The 17,037-nt window shown below is 30.5% G+C and overlaps 4 protein-coding genes across 4 annotated transcripts; 1 reads left to right on the top strand and 3 right to left on the bottom strand.

Annotated features, from left to right (window-relative positions):
* Positions 1-792: 792 nt before the first annotated feature.
* LOC146538850 (2-phosphoxylose phosphatase 1) lies at positions 793-9,252 on the bottom strand. Its single transcript, XM_085186117.1, has 7 exons — positions 9,009-9,252; positions 8,643-8,789; positions 8,181-8,319; positions 6,617-6,777; positions 6,061-6,135; positions 4,856-5,012; positions 793-4,565 (listed from the first exon to the last, which is right to left on the bottom strand). The coding sequence occupies exons 1-7, from the start codon at positions 9,082-9,084 to the stop codon at positions 3,416-3,418; spliced, it is 1,905 nt and encodes a 634-aa protein (XP_085042243.1). The 5' UTR covers positions 9,085-9,252; the 3' UTR covers positions 793-3,415.
* Positions 9,253-9,450: 198 nt separating this feature from the next.
* Positions 9,451-12,348, top strand: Ku80 (X-ray repair cross-complementing protein 5 Ku80). Its single transcript, XM_085186116.1, has 3 exons — positions 9,451-9,931; positions 10,045-10,197; positions 10,299-12,348. The coding sequence occupies exons 1-3, from the start codon at positions 9,635-9,637 to the stop codon at positions 11,979-11,981; spliced, it is 2,133 nt and encodes a 710-aa protein (XP_085042242.1). The 5' UTR covers positions 9,451-9,634; the 3' UTR covers positions 11,982-12,348.
* A 64-nt stretch (positions 12,349-12,412) lies between these two features.
* LOC146538852 (uncharacterized) lies at positions 12,413-13,140 on the bottom strand. The gene has a single exon (XM_085186120.1). The coding sequence runs from the start codon at positions 13,022-13,024 to the stop codon at positions 12,521-12,523; it is 504 nt and encodes a 167-aa protein (XP_085042246.1). The 5' UTR covers positions 13,025-13,140; the 3' UTR covers positions 12,413-12,520.
* LOC146538853 (uncharacterized) lies at positions 13,058-16,449 on the bottom strand. Its single transcript, XM_085186118.1, has 7 exons — positions 16,345-16,449; positions 15,033-15,226; positions 14,540-14,709; positions 14,362-14,452; positions 14,009-14,182; positions 13,487-13,657; positions 13,058-13,191 (listed from the first exon to the last, which is right to left on the bottom strand). Exons 1-6 carry the CDS (start codon positions 16,364-16,366, stop codon positions 13,511-13,513), a joined length of 798 nt encoding a protein of 265 aa, XP_085042244.1. The 5' UTR covers positions 16,367-16,449; the 3' UTR covers positions 13,058-13,191; positions 13,487-13,510.
* Positions 16,450-17,037: the final 588 nt, after the last annotated feature.

Below are 17,037 nucleotides of genomic sequence, written 5' to 3' on the forward strand. Positions count from 1 at the left end.
AAATTTCCATTTCTTCGCTCTAGTGTCGAGGCAACGCGGGGCGTTGAATTCCGCCACTCAACACGCAATGCCTCTAAAACTCGGCGGAAAGTGGGGAACGAAGTGTCTTAACACTATGTTCCCTCTGTGAAGTCCGTCTGTCAAGAACATTTTTCTCAAGATTTGTGATGGCGTGGTTACGTGGAAGTTTAGTCACTTCGTAAACTCCCTCAAGAAAACAATTGTCTAAACTGATGTGATTTTTTATATTAGGCATCAGCAGGTTTCAGTTAATATTAATTTCAGTGTACAATAAAGATATGCAGCCACTAGCGGCGTTAGGGTAGGGCGAGCCTGGGCGACGGCCCAGGGGCGCCGGATAAAAAGGGCGCCGTAGACGCCCATTTAGGGCCCCTTTGCGCAAAGATGTCTTAAAATGGTCTAAGATCTAAAAAAAAAAACAAAGTCATCGTCATTGAAATATTTATCAACTTTGAAAATAAAATTGCAGAAAACATAGACTTTGAATGCCTAATAAAAGAGTTCGCAGATAGAAAGGCTAGAAGAAGTGAAATTTTATTAGTTTTTGTCTTTTTTTTTTAAATACATGGTTATTCGTTGTACTCATTCCCTGTTTTGTATATTATTGAAATGTAGTTAGGGGGCGCCGAAAAAATTTCGCCCAGGGATCCGGTAGTGCTAAAACCGGCCCTGTATGCAGCATTCAGAGTCAAATAGAACAACAGTCATAGTCATAGTCATATCGGGGTGGGATACCCCAGAAGTCTTGTCCAAAAATAAAAAAAACACCACTTCAATAGTCAACATTTTATTACTGATACTTGATATGATACGTTTCTATACAGATATTACAAAAAGGATATGTAAAATTATTATTTTTTTAAAGATAATGTGCGTAAGTATCTTTGTCAATAGTATTAATTACATTTAATATTTAATATTTTAAATGCAATGACTGGCATCAATTCAATTAATATTTATAAATATAGGAATAATGTGGGGAAAAACAAACAAATCTTACACTGCATATTCTGTAAATATATATTATATTAGTATTCACCTTTGGAAAATTGTAAAATAGAAATTTGTAAATTAAAAATTTTAGGACAGAGCAGCATTAACTGCTTTTGATTAATATACGGTTTTAAATATTATAACATATATTTGAAAGTAATTTGAATTAACATACAAAATTAATATTTTCGGACTAACAATTTAAGTAAAAATAAATATACATAAGCAGATTTAACTTGATTTTAGCTCACATAATAATTAACAATTATAACTTAGAATATTTGGACAATTCTCATTTTCAGTATTATAACATAGATATGTACATAAAATTGACATGGGACGAATAGTGACCTAAGGAACTCAATTAAATAATTATCTTAATAATGGGTTAATTAAATAAATAATATTTAAAAAACTACATGCCAATTAAAATTTATTACAGGAGCTTAAAACATTATTTAATACAACTATTTTCACCATTTTAATGACAACATTTACCTTTTATTTTTCTTACAACATTGAGATCAAAATATGACATTTTATTCTATAACATAGGCCTTACTGAGTAAACATAAATTAGCTGCTGAAATATTTTCTTATTTTCGACAAATCCTATTATATATATATAAAAATTTTAAAAAATACATACATACATAATACATAATGTGGAAATCGTAGAGACGTAAAACCAGATATTTTAATATTAAAATTTAAAAATCATAAGGGCAGAAGGTCTTGCCGCATTAGTACAGCATATGGCAACTGTTGTTAGTTCGATTTCTACTAGGGGAACTAATCATTTCGAATATTTGGCAGTGCGTGAATGACTGTCTTAACACTAGGTTCCCTCTGCTTAATTTGCGACATGCTTGATACAGCGTAAACTTAAACAAATAATACATTAATATTTAGGAACTAAAACTATATTTATAACATATTATATGGTACGGTACTATTAATCTTTACCAAATTAAATAAAATGCACATTAATAAAAAAAAGCAATAAGACATGCACAAATACAATTTAATAAATATTAAAAGTTAATAATTAATCAGTCTAAATTTTGAGATTTTTTAAATAAAAACATCATTAAGTACATACATTATTTGATATGTTTTAAACATAAATATTATTCTAAATTTAGTAATTTTAATATGCAATTAACAATTATATTTGTTATTTATTAAAATCTTATCATATAAATAAACAATTACCGAAGGTCACTGTAGAAGTGTCGTTTAAAAAATAAAGTTAAATTATATGCCACGTGCCTCTCATAGCTTATAATAAAAGTATGAAATTACTTTATCTAATATAAGTATTCGCGGCGGCGAAACGTAATTCGGCCGGCCATTTTAAAAACTAATCGTTTTTAAAACGTTTTACGTTCTGGTGTCAGCTTTGAGGACACTACAAATTTTATTAAAGTATACAGTGACCAAACTACTTAGCCTCATTTAGAAAAAATAATAAATTAAATTATATAAAAAAGAAATAACTTTAAAATACAATTTTTGAAGGTTTGCTTTGATTTTATTATCTATTTGAAATAGAAACCTAAAAATTTCATATTCGTTTTAAAAATATATTTTTTTAAATAATTGTTTTTTTTATTATTGTTTAATGTACGTTTTTTGTCAATAAATTGATAAAACATTTAAATAATAATTAACTAATTATCCATCTTGTGTGCTTAAGAAATGTGTAAAAATTTTTAAAAATATTCATATCACTGTAAACTTACCAGATAAAAAAATAAAACCTTTAGCTGTCAACATTATTTAGTTATAAAAATAATTTTAAATAAATATGTACAGTTCAAGTGAGATCTTATTTAAAGGAAATACTTAAGAAATCTTTAAAAAAATAATTTTAATTAATATAAAACATTTTTTTATGTTTATTAATATGAATCGATATCAAGATATGATTATAAATCAGTTTAGAAGATATTTTTTAAGTACCGTCAAAACTTAAAAATAAGACGTTTAGCAGTTTGGAGTTTGATACGGAAATATTTTCATCTATACTTACATTAATTATAGTGTGTCTCAATCATTAAGTTTTAGAGTATATATAAAAATCATTATAAAGTGCGGTCGACAATCGTGGCCTCCTTTAGTTATTGCGTTATTAAGTAAAATAAACATAAAGTAAGAAAAATAATAAAATCAAACCTGGCCATTGCCAGCTAGCTTCAGAACGGCCACAACTCGGTTGCTCGCTGGCTTGATTTAGCTGTATATAACTAATTGCTATGTTTTTTTCGTTTTATTAAAAAGCAATTACATTTTATTGCAATATCTTTTTCCCAGACAAAATAACTTAAGGGCATGATGTTGTTACACATATATTGTCTTTAAAAAAAATGTTGTTGTTTTTCTTTATCTATGGCGGACTCTAAAAATGTTTATCATTACCATAAGTAGCGCAGGCATCTTTAAAATTGCTAACATTAAAACCAGCAAAGTAATCGTCGTGAATAAACCTAACTATATTCTCAATTGGACACAAATACGTATTATACGCTTTAACATCGTCTATAGGATCGACAACATTCATAATAACAAAATTGTCGGGATTTTTACAAAATGTCAGTCTGTCCGTCACATCCTCCCCGTTGTAAACTACGCGGAAGAAGAAATCTTGAGCGACCGCTTTTCTTTTGGTAAACTTAAATTCGTCCCTCAAATCTCTTTTTCTATACACTTCGAAGATCATTCTAGAACCATATTGTATGTTGTAATGTTGATAGCTATTTAGCCCAAGTGCCAGTATTAGTGCCTGTAAAGTTTTGTCATGGCCCGAAAAAACAACAAATTTGGGCTTATTTTCTGATATCATTCTTATCATATTTTGGACTATATTATGTATTAGGCCATATGCTATCAACAGACTTCTGCGTTTATTATAAATATTTTTAACCTCTTGCTTGTAACTCCATTCGAGATACGCAAAAACAGACATAACGTGTTCTTTTTGTATGCAAAAATCATCGCTTTCGGGCGTAGGTTCTTTGTAATCTTCATCAAAATCGTCCATTCTTTCATTGGGGAAATTAAAATCAGCGTCTAAATTCTTTTTAACTATAACGACATCTTCATACGCATTATCCATATACCTCTGTTGATAATACAACAATTTCTCCCTTTCCATTTGAGCATCAAAATCTAATGGCGGTTTCTTTTCATATTTACCTATAATATCGCGCGCTTTCCTACCAATCTCATTATTAAAATCCAATTGATTGTTTATATAGTCGAGTTCCATGTTTAGTGTATCTATATCAACATCTAACAAATGTCTATTGGGTGTCTTATCTTTTCTGAGTTTTTTTTCTTTATTTATAGCTAATTTTGGTCTAGATTTTTTAGTTTTCTCAGCACAGGGTAATGGTGCGTCGTGACACATATATGCTAATAATGCGTCTCGTACAATATCTGCATCTGTATACTCTTGAGACTCAAATAACGCTTTGGATAGTTTATTGATCAATTCCTTTATAGCAGGGTGGGATTCGAGACGATTTTTCGCTTGGGAGCTTATCTTTCTACAAATAAAAATATTTCTTATTAAATTTCTAATATGATAAGGAATGTTAATGGTTTTCTTTTTTTTATATATTTAGATATCTCTATTGAATAAGGAATACCTCGAAAAATACAACCTAATATTTTTAACGTTCAAAAGACTCGGAAAATATTCCAAATTGTGTATTAATTATTCATAAACATCCTAGAAGAAAAAGGTTCAAATCAAAGTATTAAAACTAATTAAATTATACGATTCAAAAACTGATTTAAACAAATCCCTTACCAATCTATAATAAAAAATACTCACTTGGCCAAAGTATGATGGGCGGCGCAAGCACAATGTCTAAAACAGAAGGATACACTATGCGCCTCGCGAACCAACGCAGCTGATCGAGTACTGCCGTAGGATAGCGCTTGTGCTGATTGGAACGTACGCCTGTATCGAGTGCTGAACACTATACCACCTATAGAAAAAGAGAAGTGTAATTAGAAAAAGTGGCAATGAAGTAAGACTACACCGCCTATAGAACATTAATGTTTTATTCCTGAAATACACGCTGTAATCCACACAGCGGGGTAGGTAAAGGGAACCTGAGAACCTAAGTAAACACCGCGCTTTGCCTCGTTCCTGATTCTACGTAATTGCGTTAAGTGATATGTGTCACTTAATACCTATACCTACCTTATAGTTGCTTCCCAATTTATATACTATAATATTCTCTTTGTCCGACAAAATATACATTGTCATAGTAAACATAGTGACAATCATACGATAGAAACGAGAAATAAAGATAAGATTGTTACTCCAAGTTTTCGCCTCCAAAAAGTTAATAATTCTTTTATGGGTCTGAGCATACGTGTATATAATAAAATTCCACAGTGTATTCTAGATTTGCCACTTCCAAAATTTAAAATATCAGTAAAAAAAATTCTAACAAGTAAAGCTTATTACACTGTTCAAGAATACTTAGAGGACAAACATGTATGGAATTAATGTCTATTGAATGTAATGCAGGATAGCTGCCAACTAATGTAATAGATTATACCATTGATTTTGAAAAGAGCAACTGTTGAGTTTCTTGCCGGCTCTTCTCAGCAGCCTTCTTCTCTTACTACTAAACTGCCTTCCGAACCGGTGGTAGCTTTTTGTTCATATGTTCATTCGACGATTCAAAAGTGCTTATTTGATAATATAATAAGTTTATTTGAATAAAGAATATTTTGAATTTGAATTTGAATTTATACTTCGCACCAGTTTCCTTCCAATAAGGATAGTTGCTTACAAGCAATTGCATCGATTGACACAACTTTATTGCTTTTATAAACTTTTTCACCTAGAACTCTCTTTTTTTTCGAGTTTCCTTACAATATATTAAAAATAATTAATAAGTTTGGAAAAATGATAATAATGAATGATAAAGTGAAAAAATAAATAATATTAACTATTTATTACGCATTTCATATGTGTAATAAATACTTAATATTAATAAATGGTAACTATACTTTACAAACCTGTATCATGTTTCCCCGTCAAATCCATATTTTCTAAGCCCAACTTTTCGCCGTATGCTTCTCTTAATATGTTACCTGAAATATCCAAATATTATACTTGTAGTGTAACTATTATCTGAGATAGGATTACAAATTACAACATATATTAACCAATAGAGGCCGTCGTGGCGCAAGACTCTAGAAGACAACGGCTGTAGGTTCGATTCCCACTCAGGGGGATTTATCATCTATTAATATTTTCATTTTCTAACTCTGGTAACAAGGCGAAAGCGCGGCGTTGAGTTTCGCCATTTAACATGCAAAAAATGCCCGAAAATTGGGCAGAAAGGGAGGCACAGAGTGACTTAACACTAGGTTCCCTCTATCTACCCTGATATATGCGAAAAGCTTCAATGTATATTTTCGTTTCTACGCTCTGGTATCGAGGCAAAAATACGGCGTTGAGTTCCGTTACACAACACGCAATGTCTCCAGAATTCGGCGGAAAGTGATTTGATTTATTTTTTAAATTTTATATTAAAATAATATAGAATAATATGTAAATAAATAATCTCACCAACAGTTATCATCTGCAGAACACCAGTCGGAGTCAGTTGTCCTAAAGCGCAGTGTGTCGCCGACGCTCGTGGTAACGAAGGGAAATTGTGGAACGGCCCCGGAGCCGCCACCCACCACGCACGACCTGACACACTCGCGTTTAACACGAACTCTTCATAACTGCAATTTAATATTTAGGAATTTGATTGTATGAAAAACCTGTTATTAGTCTAGTGAAATGTCGTTAATATTTGCTAATTAAAAGATTGATTAAAAAGATAGTTGTGTTGTGTTTGATATGTGTTGAGTGGCGGAACTCAACGCCGCGCTTCACCTAACAAAGCATATATGTATTATGTTTATGTATTAGAATTTAATATGACATGTAAGTTTATTTACACCACCCGCTCTATTTTATCACAGATTTCCTAACCCAAAGGTTGTCTGGTAGAAATCGCTGATTAGCGATAAGGCCGCCTTTTGTGTGTCAATTGTTATGTTTTGTCGTTTTTATATTCTTCTTTTTCTTCTTAATGTATAATTGTGCACAATAAAGTGTAAATAAATAAAGCAGGAAAATTAATTAAAAATGATCTTTTCTGAGTTATATAACCATTGTGATTACAATCAGACCCTGTCCCCTTGCCACCTAGCCTATGCTGTACCCCACCATAAACCTTCCGTTCCTCAATTTCCGCTGAATTTTCGAGGCATTGCCAAAGCGAGGAAATAAAAACAATAAACATTTCATATCCTCGAGTGGGAATTGAACTTACAACCTGTTACATTTTCAGTCACATGCTTTTGCCCCTGTGCAATGACTGGCCTTTATTTATCCACTAGCGGACCCGGACGCGGCTACGCCTGCTTGAAATATAAGAATATAATTTCTATAGAAATATAATTTCAATCTAGATGAAATGCTAAAAGTGACTATTATATTTATTTTTATAAGGATGAATATCAAAATGACGCAGTAACGAACGCGGTCGCGTAGCGACGACGGTTGTTATTAACATGGCAGAATAAATTGCATGTCAAATTAGAAAGTATTTTAATTTATTAGTATATATGTGTAATGTAATATTATATAGCCTATAGCACTTCTGAAGAATGCAGCTTTCATACAAAACAAAAACAAAGTAAATCGATCCAGTAGATCCAGAGATCTTAGCGTTCAAACAAACAAACAAACAAACTCTTCCGCTTTATTATATTAGTATAGATTATACTTATAAATAGCTTATTATATTTGTTAGCTTATGATTTAAAATAACTAAAAAAGATACATAATGACAAAAAAGTTGGTCTAATAATCTAGTTGGGCAGATTTGATTTTAGAATTTTTATTATTTTTAATTATTTTTCTCCAAGGTAGACATTGAGAGAAAGTTCAGAAAACCTAACTTCATGGTAGCCACTACTCTTCAACCATAACACCATACTACATTTATTATTAATTCTCTTTCTTAAAGGATTTTGGGTTTAAAAGAGAGAATCTTAGAAAATATAAAGATTAGTCTCTCTCCATCTTAATAATATATACTCAATATTTCAAATTTATAAATAATACTGCTTTTTACCTTTTAAGCAAAGGTGAAACAGGTACAGTATCACAAGGCAGCTTGTCGCCTCCCTTCAAATGTGTGAGCGGGCCGCGGTCACCATGTCTGGTTACAACTAAGACTCCTTGCAGTAACCATAAATCTGTATCTACTACAGCTGTAAAATAAAGTTAAGCTTAACTATCATTGTATTTTTAAAAACTAATATTATTAGTATTGAGATAATAATAATTAGTAAGTCATTAGACAACACTAGTACATCTATAAGAATAAGAGGCACTGCTCTTCTATAATACAAATGTATAATTGTTGAAATAAGTATAAATATTGCATTTGGTTTTTCTTAATATTTTGTTTGAAACACATAATCTTTACAACATATATATAACTTAAAGTTTACTTAATTTTAAATAACACTAAACATTTTACTAAAATATGTTTAACAAATTGTTAAAGAAAATTAATTGCTTTAAAAGTTACCTTCTGAGCCTCTTACAATGCTGTCAGGAGGATTACATGCTCGTAAAAATAACTTTCTATATTTAGAATCACTCTTTGATACATACTGTTTTCGTGAAACCTTCAAAGCCACTGTTTCTTCTGTAACTGACATGTACTTGTAAACAACTAAAATAGAATTTATTTTTTTATTATTTAATGTCTGAATGTTAACATTAGCTTAGTGTGATAAAAATAACTCGAATAAAAATATAGTTGGAAAGACAAGATAAAGCAACGCACTTTTTTAATATTAGTAATGTATTCTATACAGTAATTAAGATTCTATTGCAAGTAATATAAAAAGTAACAAGTTAATAAGCGATTTTTTTTATTTCCAGTGCTTACCTGTAATCATAAAAAATATCCAAACACTCATACCAAGATAACAATAAAAAGCCCTATGCTGAAAAGAAAACTTCATTCTGTCTTACGATATTAAAATACTTTATATATAATTATTGTTTCTTTTTAATTAACATATTAAAGAAATAAAAAAACGTCTATTTTACATTTTATTGTCAGATTTTAAATTTTTAGGAAACTCACGAGTTACGGCATTATTGATCAACAAACATAAGTCACTGTCATATTCTCATAGACTTTTGTCTAGAAACTGTATTCAGTTAACATATTTAGGTATAAAAAAATATAATACCGTACATATTAATAAATCAAATTAATAGTTTTATTTTATTTCTAATTGCAAGGCCCGCCTCAACAAGCGAAAAATGGGGAACGGAAATGGGAACGAAGTATCGTAGCGAAAGATCTCTGCCAAGTGTCAAGTCTCTGAGTAAATGTGTTCTGTGGTCTCTGCCCAAGCTCAGTGGCGTAGCGATTCTGTGATGATAATATGTGATATGATGTAAACATTACAACTTCAAACTTGTCTAAACTTGTTTAATTTGTGATTTTAATGCAAACTATTTTGTTCATAAAGGATTGGATTTCTGATATTAAAAAATTAAAGGATGGCCCCTAGAATTGATAAAGGTACCTTAATTATTTTAGATATTGGTAAAAATGCCGCCGAACTCGATGAAAATAAAAAAGTAAGCTTTTTTGAGTCCGCCAGAAGTTGTGCTATACGATTTATTGAACATAAAATAATAAGTCAAGCTAAAAATCTACTTGGAATAATATTACTTGGCTCAAGAAAAACTGAAAACGTTTTGGCTGCTCAGTCTCCAGGATCATGTAAATACATTGAAATGCTCGCCGATCTACAACCGCCAAATTGGCAAATGATTCGCGACTTGCCAGAAAATGTAAGTTTCATTTTTATTTATTTTAATGGTCAGCTAATAATGTAAAACAGATTTAAAAAAAAAACTTTCAAACATTGAAACATCTCTCACTTTTATTAATTGTTAATTTCTAGCCATCAAAAGTTAGGGGTAACTGGTTTGATGCATTACTAGTGGCTGCTGAACATTTCAAGTATGGTGTTACTGGAAATATTACTAATAAACAAATTATCATCATATCCAATTTTGGTGCACCTTCAAATTTAGAGGAGAATGAGATTAAGCAGGTATATTACATAATAATTATACTTAATTTATTTTATATCAATATTCTTTTTGTTCTTATCACAACTTTGTAAATATATATTAAAACTATACATATTTTTAGGCGATCCAAGGTTTCCAAGAAGAAAATATTGAAATAAGTGTCTTAGGCCCAGATATATATGATGAAACAAATTGTAATAATGATATACAATTAATAAAAGAGTTTGTTGAATTTACAAATGGAGCTGCTGCAACTTTGGAACATACTCTAGGATTTCATTTACTTTTCCATAGAAAAAGAATTGTAAATGCAGTGCCGTGGAATGTTGATTTAAGTATTGGACCCAATATTAAAATACCTGTTTCATCTTATATAAGAATCAAAGATGAACCAGTTATAAAGAGGTGGGTTAAAGCAGTTCGAGATCCTGTCACACAATCTATAAGCACTACAGAAAGCATAGAAAAGAGAAAATTATTTATCAACACAGAGAATGAAAATATAATTAAAATTAATGAGAATGATAAAAAAGAACAGGTGATTAAAGGCTATGTTTATGGTGGACAAGTCATCCCATTTTCGGAATTTGATAAAAGCATGCTGTATGAGCCTGGACAAAAGTCATTAATACTGTATGGTTTCACAAAATCTAGCAATATAACTAATCAAAATCTAAATGGTGATGGACTGTCTTATGTTTTTGGACGAAAAGGTGATCCAAAAGCAGAGTATGCAATACATTGCTTAGTGGAATGCCTACTGAAATTGGATTTGGTTGGAATTGTAAGAAGAGTCTACAACAATGGCAATGCTCCCAAAATGTTTGTTCTTATGCCTGTAGTAGACACAGACAACTTTGTATGCTTATCAATGGCTGCAATTTGTTATAAAAATGAAATAAAAAACATGTCCTTTCCAGTGACTAATATGAAAAAATATGAGTGTACTGATGAACAAGTGAATGCTTTTAAAGATTTAATTAGAGCTATGGAATTGTCAAGAGCTAATGATGACAAGAACTTTGAAGACAGTGATGCTTTCCCGATACTTAAAATGTGCAGTCCTTCAGCACAATATGTTCTAGATTGTATTGCCTTTCGAGCTTTAAATTTAGACAAACCATTACCTCCACCCAGGGACGAAATAATGAGGTTGTTGAATGTAATACCACAGATAGAAGAAAAAGCTAAGGAGCCTTTAGAAAGGCTGAAAAATTTATTCACATTAAATAAAGTGGAAGTCAAAAAAAGAGTAAAAAAAACAGATCAACCAATGGATGTGGATGATGCTATGCAATCAACATCAGCAATAAATGATATAACTATGGAGGATGTACCCAAAATAAATGTCAACATTTTTAAAAAACCTGATATACAAAGAGTTGGGACTATAAACCCAATAGAAGATTTTGAGTATTTAAAGCAAAAGTTAAAAAGTAATGAGATTTTTCCACAATTGGCAGATGCAATTGAAAGTATATTTTTTTGCAGCATTGATAACAATTATACAAAAGCATTAGATGCGATGTCGTATTTTCGGGCTGAATGTGTAAAATCAGAGCCTTCTCATTATAACAATTGGCTTAAAAAAATTAAAATTCTCTTCACAAACCGTCAAAAACATAACATCATTGATATAATAAATGAAAATAAATTAGGCTACATTTTGGCAAACGAAAATTCATTGAGTGATATAATTACCGAAATAAGTGAGGAAAGCCAACTGTATGAAAATGATACAGTGCCTAATATGACTGAAGTCAGTATAAGTTCAGAAGTTGATGATTTATTTGATAATATGTAAAAAACCATGTTGACAACCAGATGCTGTTGTATTTCACAATGGCACCTTCAAATACATTTTCAACAAACATTCTGCAACTCAACATGCAATGTTTTGAAAGTTGGCCAGAAATTGTGGAACAGCTTTGCACCACTATGTTCCCTACATTGTGCAGGATACAATATGAGGCAAAAGGCAAAAGATTAGGCCTTTTTTTGAAACAAACATTTAAGTTATAAAGATTTTTATTACATTTATAAATGTGTACTTTAATAATATTAACCATTGTTAAGTTTATATGTTTAAAGAAGCAAAGCTTATTTTGATACTTGATATAATTTGATTATTGCTATTTAATTTTATATTAAATAAACTATTTTTATTTTTACATTAATCTTTTATTTATACCTGTACTCTATGTATACCTTTTTCTTTTAAAATAGAAACAACCATCAATGTCTAAATGTTTAATATTCAATAATTTCATAATATGGTCTAATCTCAAATTTGCACACAATAAATTCTTTATTATATCTTACAATTAATTATGGTCGAAGGAATCATTGTACACCACTAGGCGCTATTTTGTTTTGTGAATGTAGAAGCTCAAGAAATTCTTGCAGTGATAGTTCTTCCTGGCAATCAGTGTCTAAATCATGCTCGAGTTGAGCCTCCATTGAATTAGCCTCTGGGCTGAGCACTATGTTTTCATCCAGTACAACATGATTAAGCCGCGATTTGAGACTTTGAAGAATTTCTTCAAGTTCTATGCATTTGTTTCGTATTGAAGTGCCGAGGTCTGATGTTGGGTCGATGTCATCAATCGTAGCGGTTTCTGAAAAAGAATTCGCCGGAGTTCGTGTACGCGGCGGTTGTATAAAATTAAACAAATTCTCGGGAATGCCATTTCCATTTCTCAGACTGTCAGGCGTTCGGGATTCTGTGAACTCTGCGAGTATCTCATCAATAATATCTTCTGCGTTTTGTCTCGGGTCAACAACGTCATCAGGTGTTTCTGCGCCATTATCACCATTGATCATTTTATTATTAGACTCTAACTTCATGATTACACTCTCTTTTCTATAACGTAATTATTGATTCGCTAACAAAATAAATAATAAATAAGCACAGAGGGCACTTGTTGTCGTAGTCAGATGATTGATGATTGAAGGGTTGCCAGTTGAATATCATAATGGTAGTAGGTAGAAAATATATTTGTTATATTCATTATCTATGAAAAACAAAAAGTAGAAATTTTGTTAATTAACAAAACATATGATATTGAATACCTAATTAAAAATACATCGAATCTATTAGGACTATTATTTTATAAACTTTACAGATATAATTAAGCTACAATCGATTTGCTAAAAGATATTTGCTTGATTGCTGGAGACGTGACTTACGTATTATAACTATCAATAACCACATAATTTTACCGAGTCTTACTAAATAAATTATCATTTCAACTGTTATTTAAATACACCTCTTATTTATTAGTTACAGGCATGCTATTCTGATATTACCTTAATAAGGATCAATTAAGCATTTTAGTTATTGCAAAATTTTCTTTGTGGGAAATATAAATCTAAATAAGCTTCCTTCCGAAGTTTCTTTTCTATTTCTTCACTCTTCATAATTTTTACAGCAGCTTTACAACTATTGTGTGAATGAGCAAAGAAACAATCTCTTATCGACTGCAATAAAAACATGTAAATCAAAATTATGAACGTCTCATTCATACATCTATTAAAAAATCGTAAGAGGAGCCAGTCATGGCGCTGGAGCACGTGAGTGTGACTGTAAACTCGACAGGTTGTGGATTCGATTCCTACTTGAAGAAATGAGATATTTAATATTTTCGCTTTGGTATCGAGTTCCGACACTCAAAAAATAGGAAACGGAGAGTCTTAGCAGTAGGTTCTCCCCAGCTACCCTGCTGTGGGAGGGAATAGCGTGAAGCTAAAAAAATATCTTGTATATTCTAACTGCTATCCTCCTTGGGATAAAGCGAGAAGCCTATGTGATTGGAAAGAAATATATCTTACTTTAAATTCCGCCAGTTTCACACCTTGAAATTTAGACAAACAATGCTTAAACATTCTTGAATAATGTTTTCTACATAGAAATATTCTATTTTCAAATTGCCAATAGTCACCCTGTGCTGAACATGAACAGCCGCAGAATCCACATGCATCCAAATTATATGGAACGCATTTTATCTGTTAAGTAAAAGCGTATTAATAGGTATTAATTAATTTTTATCAACATATCATCAGAATATTAGAAGATAAGAAGCTTAAGTGCCTTGTACGTAAACTTCTTGTTTCCTTATAGTTTATCTTTTCTTTTAGTACTTTAGGTAAAGGAAAAGTAGTTGCAGTAATAAAAATGAGTTTACCTGAACAGGGCATCTCAAAACCTTCTTACCGGTGAAGCTATATGAAAATCGCATTTGTTTCTTTTTATATTCCGGAAAGTAATCACATGCCCTATAAAATAAAATAATAATTATTAATTCTAAATTGCCATATATATTTTCTATTAAAATGTACCAAAAAAATATTTGTATAACTTACGCAGGGAAATCGTTAATTCTGAAAAATTGTTTTCTTTTTGAACTCGAATTAAAAGGAGCACAATTCTGAGCTAATGGTCCTATAGGAGGGATTTCTTTTGGAGGTGGTTGGTATTCATGTTTCACTATCCACCTTGGTGTTTTAGGGCCATAGCAGCACTTACTATATATCTGTATAAACGTTACATAGTTTGTATTTTTTTATTTATATTTTTTTTATTTGTTACCTCATATAACATAACTTACACTAAGTAAGTACCTATGCCATTGGCTTACCACTGGCCTTATTGGGGAACGGAGTGTCTTAACACTAGGTTCGTTGTTAACTCAAAAAATAATAATATCAAAGCTCAACAAAACTGACATCATGGAGACATGCGTTATGATTATGATTATTTTTATTTGATATTTAAACAATTTTTGACATTCAGATATTTTAAAGATTTACTTATTTAATTTTATTACTACTGTTTAATATTATTTAATTGTTATACCCGATGAGTGAGTTCGTAAAAAGCATCACGGTCATTATCGTAACTGCCAGGTCCCAAATTTGGTTTTATCTCAGGTGCATTTCGTCTCATGAATGGACTTAAGCAAGGCCCTTTCACAGGTAATACCTCTCGGTCCAAGCCTGTTCCAAAACATACTCGCGGTGGTATTTTCTTCGTCACCACATATTCAAAATCTGTCAAGTTAAACAATAAATTTAAAATGCTTATAAAAATGTAAACTGCAAGTATTCCATATTAAAGAGTCTTCGCCCCTCGTGAATGGAGTAGGTAGATGAAAAAAATTAAGTGATATAAAACTCCATACTTCCACTTTCACATTTTTTTCAAAAAAAAAAATTACATCGAACAACGCACATGCTCAGGTGAAGTGGCAAAATAAAAATCTATATAGAAAAAAAAAACATTTCCAATACTATTATCTACAAACAGACACTCAAAATTTAACATTTAAATAAATTTTTAATTAAAAAAAAAAAATTACGATTTTTGTAATTCCTATGCAATTTTACCGCCATAAGAAGCTTCGTGCATATTATTCGGTCGGAGGTACCGTCGCTGGTAAGGTCGCTGCATGATTGTCAAAGTTCACAAAACAACTGCCAACCAGATGACTTTCCGAAGGCTTTCGTGATGTTAACGATAATAAAAAAAAATACGACAAATCCGACTATTACGCCGTATTGGGTCGCACGCTCGCTTATAGTGTGCACTAATATTTGTTTACAGTGGGACTTTTCGAGGACTGGATGTATAGTACATCAATTTTTATTTTATAATTATTATAAAAAGAAGTATAAAAAGAACAGGCACTAACTTAACGTAACTAGATATTAGGTAACGCGTATGACAGGAAGGTAGTATAAAATGACACTATACTATAGTATGATATTATTACTATTTTTATATTACAGAATGTGAAAGCCAAAACAATATCATAGAAGTCTATAAAATTCATAAATGTATTAATTCTAATTACAATTGTAAATAGAACTACAAATGTTATTATTTATTCCATGTCTTTCCCTAATAAAGCGCGGCGTTGAGTTTTGTTCGCCTTAAAGATTTAGTTACTCATATGTTAACTTATTTCTATTGGGTAATATTAATTTTATTATCTTATTATGTTCGTGAAGATAATAAGACAATAAAATTAATATTTTGTCCCAGTATGGTCACTCTACTCGTATATAGAGAATGTCACTTTGTTGTGACACGAAATTGGTAGAAATGAAAAATTATAAAGGTCATATTGAATAATGAAAAAAACATCAATATAAATGACAAACCTTACCCAATGTTATGTCCCAAGTCATCAGGAAAGTAAGTAGTTTCCTAATAGATTAACTTAAAATAAAAAAAATCTGTAAAAAAACAAAAAAATAAAAAAATATATGTTCTTGGTTCTACTTAATATGGTTTTAAAAAAATATATTACCTTCCATGTTCGGCCTTAATTTTGTATACAAGAAAATTAAGAGATTAACATATTTATTATTTTCACGCAATTTAATTATGGTCAATATATTAAATATAATACATACAAATTAAATATATATTCACTAAATATATAAATTATTATATTCTTTTTGGCATATGACATTAATATAAGTTTTTATAATCCATAATAAATGGCATTAAATACACCTACATTTTTATTTTTTTTAAAATACACAGTTACTTACTAATCTATATTAATATTTTGAAGGTGAATATAAACATAAGTATGTAAACGTAAAGACTTTGTTAACGTTGTTTGCTTGCTGAATGTGCTAATCTCAGGAACTACAGGTTTAAATAAAAAAAAATGTATTTGTCTCCAATAATTTTAATTAATTTATATTATTTATAGTTTTAATATTTAGGTTGATTGATGATTTATTGCAGCAACCGTATTGCTTGTTATTTTTATTTATCATCGTCTCTTGATTTTCATATTCTTTGATATACACCCAATTTAACCATGCACATAAAGCTGTTACAGCGT

The sequence above is a fragment of the Heliconius melpomene genome, chromosome 5, assembly GCF_056956725.1.
Source record: "Heliconius melpomene rosina isolate 202511_hmr_F chromosome 5, ASM5695672v1, whole genome shotgun sequence".
In the NCBI taxonomy this organism is placed as follows: domain Eukaryota; kingdom Metazoa; phylum Arthropoda; class Insecta; order Lepidoptera; family Nymphalidae; genus Heliconius; species Heliconius melpomene.